Genomic DNA, 10,202 nt, shown 5'->3' with positions numbered 1-10,202 from the left:
AAAGGCACAGGACGAGAAGTCTAGGATGGCTGGTTTTACCGGTCCGAGAAGACGCAAAAGTAAAAGCTAAACTGACCAAACAATATGTAGGGTCGGTCTGGGGTCTGCCCCGGCTGTCCTAGGCAGTCATGTTTATGAATAATGGGAAAAAAAAAAAAAAAAAAAAAAAAATTAATGTAAAAAACGTAAACTGTGTAAGGCATCATGGAGTCCGCGGTATGTACATTTGCATGTACAAACTGCGATTCATGCGAGCCGGAATAAACGATGTAAACTATAAATAAACGATACTGCATGGGGGTCAAGTAATGTGATAAACGTGCGTCTCCCATGTAGTGGTGCATTACCAAAAAAAAAAAAAAAAACAAAAAAAAAAAAGGTAAGTAACATTAATGAACCTTATTGCTCAAAACTCTTAAAATTATGCTGAAGTATGATGAATGAGTTAAATACAAAGATTAGAACAACATAATCGGTATAATAATATTTGGCTATTAGTATTATGCACAACCATTAGGATATTTTTCTAGTAGGTACACAAATTTAGAATGGAGCAAAATTGTGAACTAGAAAGTTAACTTAAAAATTATAATGCAGTAATAACGTTAATTAAAATAATACAAATCTTACTATTTCCGTCCTGGACAATTTCATGTTTAAACTTAATAATTCATTTTCGATAATGCTGATGAATTCAATTTTAGGTTTTCTTCCTATATTTTCTCCTGACATTTCTAGTAAACAAACTACTTACTAAACATGCATATTCCATATTTAATTATTATAATTTGCAAATAACTTACTTTTTAAATTATAACTGCAACGAAGTAATAAAATAAAAAAGTATATAAAAGTATATTAGTCGGTATACTCGATATATCACTATACTAAACCAAAATAATAGTTTCTATCATAGCACAACCATGCAGTGGGAATAATAAAATTATATTATAACATACACTATAGTAATATAGTACTATACAGTATAATACACTTTGTAGGTACAATGTACATAAAATATAAAGTATAAAAATAAACATCGGTTAATATTTTCTTCCATCCATAAACATAATATAATATATATATATATTAATTGTCATATGGTAATTTATTGAATTAATTCAATAATAATAAACTTCGCTTACTAATCTATAAATACCAAAACACGAACCACGGTGTATCAATACACTTAACACCCTCGTTGTGTGCAGACTACAGAATTGCCAGATGTTCCAAAACTAATGTCAGGAATCAGGATAATATTATTCTTATCAAGCATCACACTACCTGCACTTTTAATTTTTGAACTTATTCCTCATTCATATTATTATTAATCAATATTACTTACCTATTTTTAAATTTTAAATGTAAATCCAGCGAGTTTTCTCGTGTTAGGGGAGGTGTACAAAATTGTACAAAATAAATTTTGATTCGATAGTAATTGGTCATGGGCAGTGCTGGGATAACGTTACCACAGCACGGACATAGGAAAATCGCGTTTTCTTGTGTTAGGGGAGGTGTACAAAATTTAATTTTGGTTGTACAAAATTGTACAAAATAAAGTACATAATACTGTACAAGTTAAATTTTAATTCGATAGTAATTGGTCATAGTGATGGCAACTTGTTATCAATTTTTGTAACTGTTACAAACTGTTATTGTTACTCAAAAAATAACAGTGAAAATAACAGTTACTGTTACTATATAGTGTTATTTTTCGGTATATTTAATATTTAGTGTATTCAGTTTAACAGCTAACCTATGTAGTATAATTAAATATTTAAATACATTTTAATAGGTATATTATTGTATTATATTTTTATTGTACATACATATTACCTTTAGTAGTATACCACCCACCTAATCATATACTAAAGGTAGTAGGTACCTATTTTAAATAGGTAATAATATTCCCTCATTCGATTTCAACTATTAAGTGCAATTATTAAACCAGTCACTATTCATTATAATATGAGTATAAATATATTTAGGCGATATTTATTTAAAAAAGTGTACAGTTAGATGTGTAACTATCTGCTCTGCTGTACAGTGTACAGTATGTGTCTATTTTACCTTTTTATTGAGAACCTAGGTCATTGTAACAGATGTAATAATAAATTTGAATTCGATGATTGTATTCAATTAAACAGGTTTCCTTAAGATTAAGTACCAAAACCAAACATTAAAAAATGATTTTAATAATATTGAAATTATTTTTAATAAAAATTTATATCATGGACCATGATGACCAATTAATTATTATTATGATATTATTAAAATGTAGTGATGAGATTTTATTTTTGTTTTTCTCGAGGATCTATAAAGTAGAATTAGAATTTTGTACTTTTGAACTTTTCAAAGCACAAACTAGATATAATTTACAACCAGGAATCTTTTTCAATGTTGAAGATTGGAGCATTATTTCTACTAGAAAAAATATCTTCAGACGACAGACACAATAAAAAAAAAAAAAAAAGTTAAATCAACTTCATTTAGAAATTCAGAATCTAAAAATGTTTTTATGTGGATATTTATTTATTAATTTAAAAAATATTAATTTTGAAAAAATAAAATAATCAACAAATAATTTTGTCCCATAAATATTACAGAAAAATAATAGACTATCAACTATTTATTATGAGCTATGAAAATATATACTAAAATAATTCTACCTAAAATGTGAACACAATATATTTAATTTATTATGTATAGATTGTATGTATTGAAAATTAAAGTATACCTATTATGAATAAAATTGTTTATTTATTTTATTTTTCCTTCTCCTATGGTAATATTGACTGAAAATATGTATAATCATGTAAATATTTTCAAATAACTTTAAAAGTTCAATTGTCCTACTCTTTCTATTAAATTACATAAACAATAAAAGTTTTACATATTATTATTATCTGTTAATATAATATTTAATGGTTTTCTATAAACTGAAACTGAAACTGAAACTAAAATAGTCATTGTTGTATGTCAATGAATACCACAAATAATTAAAACCATTCTATTTATAGTCATTTTATTTTCTTATGTAATTATAGGTTTTATTTTAACATATTTTTAACTAAAAAAGTATTCCTGTTCTCGCATGTCTGTACTTTGTGCAAAAAGAAACCAGATAAGACATATTTGGTCTGTTTTATTTTCTTCATAAGTATTCTGAGTTGTGATCTGATCAAGTCCATCTCTGTAACCACATTTTGTTTTAGTAAAATCCATATTAATAAATAGTAATTAGTTATATTAACATTTAACATGGATAATCGATATAGTAGTGTTTGGGAACATTTTACTATAATTGATGGAATTCACGCAAAATGTGATATTTGTAAACGTAAATACTCTTATAAATCCACACTTACAAATTTGAAAAAACATTTATCCAACCGACACTTAATACACTGTTCACCAGCTAATAATCCAGTGAGTCAAAATCAAGTAAGTTTCAATCATAAATATAATAAAATAAAAAAAGTATAAAAAGTAATTTAACTTAATGTTTATATTTATATTTTTAAGAACACACACCAAGATAATATTGACAATCCAGACGACTCAGAAACTCGTGATCCTCAACCTTCTACATCTGGATCATCAATGGCACCTGTATCTTCATCAGCCAGTATTTGTATGTCGAGGCCAACTGAAGTTGCACGTAAACGTAAGCAAACTAGCATAATTGGTTATGTTCCTAAAAGAATGACTGTTGATAGTAAAAAAAAAATTGATGGGGCTCTTTTAAAATTATTTACAAAAGACTACCAACCATTTAGAGTAGTAGAAGATGAAGGGTTTAAAGAATTTGTGAAACTGTTAAATCCAAACTTTATTCTTCCTGATAGACACTCTATATCCAAAACATACATACCAGCTTTATATGAAAAATGTGTTGTTGATATGAAAGAGTTGGTTGAGAAGGAAGCTGAAAGTGTCTGTATGACAACCGATTGTTGGACTTCTCGTAACAATGAAAGTTTTATGGCTGTTACTATCCATTTCATCGATAGTAATTTCAGCTTGCATTCAGTTCTCCTTGGGTGTTTTGAATTTAATGATCATCACACAGGAGTAAATTTAAGTGAAAAAATAAAACAAACATTAAATGAATGGAATTTGAAAAAAAAAGTTGTTCTTGCTGTTTCGGACAATGCCAATAATATAAAAAACGCATTAAATATATTACAGCTTAAATCCATGGGATGTTTTGCACATACTATGAATCTTGTCGTTCAGTCTTCCCTTACACTGGAAAATAGTTTGTTAGATCGAGTAAAGGCAATTGTTACACATTTTAGAAAAAGTACTGTGGCAAATAATAAACTACATACTTATCAAATTAATAATGGTATCAGTCAACCAAAAAAATTAATTCAAGATGTTCAGACTCGTTGGAACTCAACATTTTATATGATAAGTAGGTTTGTTGAATTGGAGGACTCTATTCGTGGTACATTAGGTTTACTGGATAAAGCGCCGGAAAACCTTAAGGGTGAAGAATGGGTAATTCTAAAAGAAATGTGCCAAGTACTTAAGCCTTTTGAAGAAGCTACCAGAGTTGTAAGCGGAGAAAAATTGATGACAGCTTCACTGGTCATTGTTTTGTCTCAGGGTCTAGTTGATGTATGCAGTAAAATGTCTAAAATGAATTATAACCCTAGAGTTCTTGATATTGTAAACAAGCTATTGTGTACTATGCTTGAAAAAGACACCTGGAAAAATTTAGAAAAAAGTAGAACATTACGTCGAAGCACATTTTTAGACCCTCGTTTCAAAAATATACCTTTTTTGCATAGTACATCTATTCTTGAGACCACAAAAGATGATATCATTGAAAACTTGACGGCGATTATTCGAATTGAAAACAACCAAACAGCAGAACGTAATGAACAAATTCCACCACCTGAGAATGGTTCTGAAGAGGTACGGGACTTGCAAACTTTTGGACATCAAAGTATATCAATTTGGGATACAATTGATCGTAACGCAGCAGAGGTACTACCTACTGGAACATCAACATCTCGTGCAATCATTGAAGTCCGACGTTATTTAGAAGTTGCTATACTGCAAAGAAATAACGATCCGTTAAATTGGTGGCGTGAAAATAGTTATAACTATCCGTATCTACACATATTAGCAAAAAGAACACTATGCTGTTTAGGTACATCAGTACCGTGTGAAAGAGTGTTTTCAAAGGCTGGATTAATTTTAAATGACCGTCGTTGTCGTCTGAAAAATGATAAAGTTAAAATGCTTTTATTCCTCAACTATAATTCAAATTAACTATTACAGTATTAATTTAAATTCCAATTTTATTATTATGATTTTATTTCTTGATAATATTAAGATTGCTCCATTTATATATTTTATTTTTATGGAATTTATTATATTACAGAAGGTATTAAAACATATTTTTTTTTAAAAATAACATACAATTTTTTCGCTTAAAAGGATTATAAGGATTGTTATAATTATAAGCAAACATTACGATTTTCTGTTTTTTTTTCATTAGTTTTATATACTATAACAAATAGTTTATTATTTATTATTACATTTTTTGTTATTGATATAATTAATAATTATGCTTATAAGTTATATAAGTTTTTTATTCATTATTTGTATGAATTAACTTTTAGTAATTTAGTTTTTTATGAACACCGTTTTATAACCGTTTTTAATTATAATTCTAAGCTATAATAGAGGTATGAAGCTGCCTAGTGCCTACTAATTATTATTATTTTGAGCCTTTGTGGTTGATATTCTTTATTATTTTATAATTAACTGTATTACTTACTATTAAAATTTATAATATACATATTATATTTATTGTTCTTGATTGTAGGTTATAAATATGTTAGTATCAACTATCAAGTATCAAAAACAAACAGTAAATAGAAAATACCAAAAACTAAAATGTTTCAAATAAAAATGAATAATAAGACATAAGTACTAAGTAGTAAGTAGCAACTTTTGTTTTTATAACAAATACTAAATAGGTATCACAGTCACAAATATCAATAACCAATAACCAGTAACAACTAACAACAGTGTAACAGTTTACAATATTGATAACAGGTTAACAGACAATAACAGCAGTAAGTAGTAACAGCCAGTAACAGCAGTAACAGTATTAACAGTATATAACACAGAGTCAGTAAGACCAAATTTAAAAACTCAAATAATCAAAATAATCGTAACAGTTATTTTTTTCCTCAAGTAACAGCTTGTTATTGTTACTAGAGTAATAACTGTTATAAATCACTGTTCCTGTTATTTTTTCCCATCACTAATTGGTCATGGGCAGTGCTGGGGTAACGTTACCGCAGCACGGACATAGGAAAATCGCGTTTTCTCGGGTTAGGAGAGGTGTACAAAATTTAATTTTGATTGTACAAAATTATACAAAATAAAGAACATAATACTGGATAATTTTGATATTCAGATTCAAACTTGGCAGTGCTGGGGTAACGGACCTAATTATAATATTATACAATATACTTAGTAATACAGACTGGCAGACAGTCTTTGATCGGAATTTTTTTTTCGTATGCAATAGTTTATCATCGTATTCAAATTTCACATTAAAGTTTCCAATTATGAGGTATACACGAAACAAACTATATAGGAGAGCAGTTACCTACTTCCCCCTGTTTTGTTGTTGTGAATTATATACTATAATGGTGCAAATTTAACATTAATTAATAATCATAATAATAAATTATAATTGTATTTTTTAAGTAGAATTATATTATTTAAAATATATAAAAAAAGAAATTCTATGTTGTATAATAATTTCTTAAATTCTGGTGGAAATAAGCTAGTATTTGGGGAAAAACCAAAATAATGTTTTAATCTTAAATGGTCGAAGGTTATAATATGACTTATATGTAATATTAATATCAACCATTTTTATGTTTAAAATAATTTTCATAATACAATCGGCGACGTCGCAAATTAGTTTTATGTGGAATCGTGTAAATTAAAAGATATATGCGGAATCGTGAATTGCCGTTCAAGACCAAGGTTGTATTAGGAGCCTCAGGTTAAAGTCCTACATTTTCTAACTTTCTATAACTTTCTGTGGTAAGAAAATATGTCTAATATATTATCGTCCCACACCTCATAAGAAGTTTACGTAACAATTTAATGAACGATGACATAGAAATTGGCAATACAAAAATTTGTTTCCAAGATATCAATGACACATTTGCAATTTATGTGAGTAGTAAGACAGCTCATTCAATGTCACAATTAACAACAAATCATTTACATCCAAATGCGTGGCAAAAAATGTCAGTGAAATATGCAACTCAAATATTTAGTAAATCAGTTTCAGCATCAATTCGTACATGTTTCGCTACGGGAGAATTAACATCAGACACAGCGGAATTTAAAATGGAAATCAATGACACTTTCGATATTTTAAACAGCAAAAGCTTATACGACAAAAATTCTAATTCTCGGCCATTAAGTGAACCTAACAATGACTTATTTTAAATTTTAAAAAATACACGCATCATATTCCTAGAATTTAGAAAACTACATAAAAACAAAAATATTAAATCACAACCTTCGTGCTTTACAGGAATCGTTTGGTTAATCAACTCAATTTTAGAACTATATGCAATTGAAAAATCCTATGTATTGAATAAATGTGATACTGAAAAACCGTATTTCTTATTGACTAACCGTTTAATCCAGTACCCACAGGAAAATCTTTTTTTCTATAATGCTGCAAAAGAACGGGTATAATCGTAATCCAACTTCAAGGATGTTCAGAAGTTGTTATGCAAACATTTGTACATTTAGCCTTAGGAAATGTTCAGAGTTGTGCAACTATGAAGAAGACAATAATGTTTTTCTTACAGTTGATGTTTTATCTGATGTGTCTATACTGAAGGAACAACTATTGAACACAAAGAAAGAGAAGTATTAGATAAAATAGAAAATTCAAATTCAGATTTGTCTCCAAATATATTTGTTCCAGAAAAAACAACCACATTAGAAACATGTTCAATTGTATACTTTGCTGGTTATTTAGTAAAAAAATGTCTGGATTTTTCAACTGTAACATCTGTTTGGAAAAATTAATTAAAAATAATAATGCAACAAACGACATAAATCAATTATTGATTTTGAATAAAACATTTATTCAAATGGGGTGTTTGAAGACACTCACAGATGAGTTTGTAAAAATATGTACAATGTGTTTAAAATACTTCGAAAAAAAATTGGAGTCTATAAAAAGTAAAAAGGAATCGTAAAAACATTAAGAGGACGCTACACATGTATAAATTCGTTCGTAAAAACCGTTTCACGTGGGATAGAACCACTCAAGTTGTAGCGATAGTTAAGACTCCAAATTGATATACAACATAGTTGAGAGAATTATCTGTGAAATATCGTTTTTATTTTTTTGATATCACTTATACGAAAAAAGTTCTTATTGTTTTAAAATCCATTATTTTTGTGTTTTTAAAAATTGAATAACTTTTTTTGTAGAACCGATATCGAAAAAATAAAAACGATATTTCACAGAAAAATTTCTCCTTTTATTTGGTGAAAATGTCGTTTCTTAAGGCTCATTCACACGATGACATTGTTTTCACGAAATAACTGTATGACAGTAAACTGTCAATGTATGAACGATTGTTTACATTTCTGTCGTACACTTATCCAATTTCCGCGACACAACTCTCGTGATAATTCTTGTGCCCGTCTGAACATGTCCGAAATAACCGTCGACTGTGGAATCTTTTTTGTTGAATCAAAACAGTTGACAGTCATGTTGTACAGTTTTTATAATTATAATATAATTATTTAATAATAATTATATCACTTTTTAAATAAATGTATTTATTTTATTTATTTAAGTATAGTTTTTAACGAAATATTAAAAACTTAATATTATGTCTTCCTTAAAAAAAGAATGAACAATTGACGAAACACACAAACTAATTTTTGATTATGAAAACAATCCTTGTTTATGGAATCCTAAAGATATTAAATATAAAGATAGACTAGCTCGGGAAGAAGCTGTTCGCCAATTAGCTGTGTCATTCAACACTAGTGAAGGTGAAATACAAAGAAATTGTTTAAGAAACCAACATGCTGGCGAAACTAGGAAAGAAAAAATAACTAGAACAGGCTAGGGAGCACACGAAATGTACAAAAGCAAATGGATATATTTCGATATCGGTTATGTGTTTGAGCAAATACAAAGTATTCGTCATGACAAATTTGACTGTTCTTTCTTGGATATGGTATTCCAGCATAAGTGTCGCAGAGGGTATACATCAGTGTTTACATTTAAATGTAAAATGTGTAATTTTGAATGTACTTTATATTCAGAGAGAACAGTACAGTCAAATTCTTTAGGAATAAATCAAGCTATTGTAAATGGCAGTTTAGCTATTGGTAACACATATAATACATTATTTCAATATTTAACTTAAAATTAGAAAAATTGTGTATCACTTATCAAACAATGCAGAAAGTTTAATTGAAGACGTTGATAATAACCCTTGTGAACAATTAAACAGTTTGATTAACAAGTATATCGGTGGGAAGCGAATTAACTTTAAACAAAGTCATAATTATCAAACACGAATAGAAGCTGCAGTTGTAGCTTTCAATTCTAAAAACTATTTACGTACGATACAAAAAAAAATTACAACTAAAAGTCCAGGTAAGATTAATAATTATTGAATCAAATTATATTATTATTTATTAGATTCTGATAGGAGCAATGAGAATGTATTGATTTTACAATGGTCTATATTATGACGTGTGTTTTTTATTATTATTTATGAAAGTATCGTTGCTTTCTACAAAATACTTCTTATTTTACGTCCAAGTAATTGTAAACTTTTTATTTTTCTTTCTATGTTGAATTAGAATTTTCTATAAACCATACAATTTTAAAAATATTTTAAATCATGTTGAACTATTTATAGGCGTATGAAATTTTCAATTTTCATTAGTTTTTTTTTTAATTTATGGCGATAGAAAAATACCTATTTGATTGGTCGAAAAACTCAAAAATGTAATAAAGGTTCATTGTAAGTTTTTGTTAGTGGAAATTAAAAAAAAAGTCGAGATCATTCATAGATTTTTTATGAGAGTTTGAAGTTTAAATTTTTACATCATTGGATATTCACCCGTGATTTCTCGTCTAGCGATTTTCCCATTTTGTT

At 27.8% G+C, this 10,202-nt stretch overlaps 2 protein-coding genes across 2 annotated transcripts in view; both read left to right on the top strand.

Annotated features, from left to right (window-relative positions):
• LOC103311577 overlaps window positions 1–365 on the top strand; it is a 20,966-nt gene extending 20,601 nt beyond the window's left edge. The window contains exon 2 of the mRNA XM_029486396.1: window positions 5–365. The gene's annotated coding sequence lies outside the window, so the exon portion shown is untranslated. The remainder of the gene's footprint in view (window positions 1–4) is intronic.
• A 2,899-nt stretch (window positions 366–3,264) lies between these two features.
• On the top strand, window positions 3,265–5,289 carry LOC103308027 (zinc finger BED domain-containing protein 4-like). Its single transcript, XM_016800785.2, has 4 exons — window positions 3,265–3,447; window positions 3,529–3,670; window positions 3,767–4,077; window positions 4,195–5,289. Exons 1-4 carry the CDS (start codon window positions 3,265–3,267, stop codon window positions 5,287–5,289), a joined length of 1,731 nt encoding a protein of 576 aa, XP_016656274.2.
• The last annotated feature ends 4,913 nt before the right edge of the window (window positions 5,290–10,202 follow it).

The sequence above is a fragment of the Acyrthosiphon pisum genome, chromosome X (genome assembly GCF_005508785.2).
Source record: "Acyrthosiphon pisum isolate AL4f chromosome X, pea_aphid_22Mar2018_4r6ur, whole genome shotgun sequence".
NCBI classification, from domain to species: domain Eukaryota; kingdom Metazoa; phylum Arthropoda; class Insecta; order Hemiptera; family Aphididae; genus Acyrthosiphon; species Acyrthosiphon pisum.
The sequence above is the reverse complement of the archived record's forward strand: the minus strand, read 5'-3'. Positions and strand labels throughout refer to the sequence as shown.

Excerpts from the sequence above, each read along its gene's own strand:
- LOC103308027 (XM_016800785.2), top strand. The coding sequence starts at position 3,265 with ATGGATAATCGATATAGTAGTGTTTGGGAACATTTTACTATAATTGAT. Across the intron at positions 3,448-3,528 it reads ATCCAGTGAGTCAAAATCAA|AACACACACCAAGATAATAT; the intron begins GTAAGTTTCAAT and ends TATATTTTTAAG. Across the intron at positions 3,671-3,766 it reads AACTGAAGTTGCACGTAAAC|ACTACCAACCATTTAGAGTA; the intron begins GTAAGCAAACTA and ends TATTTACAAAAG.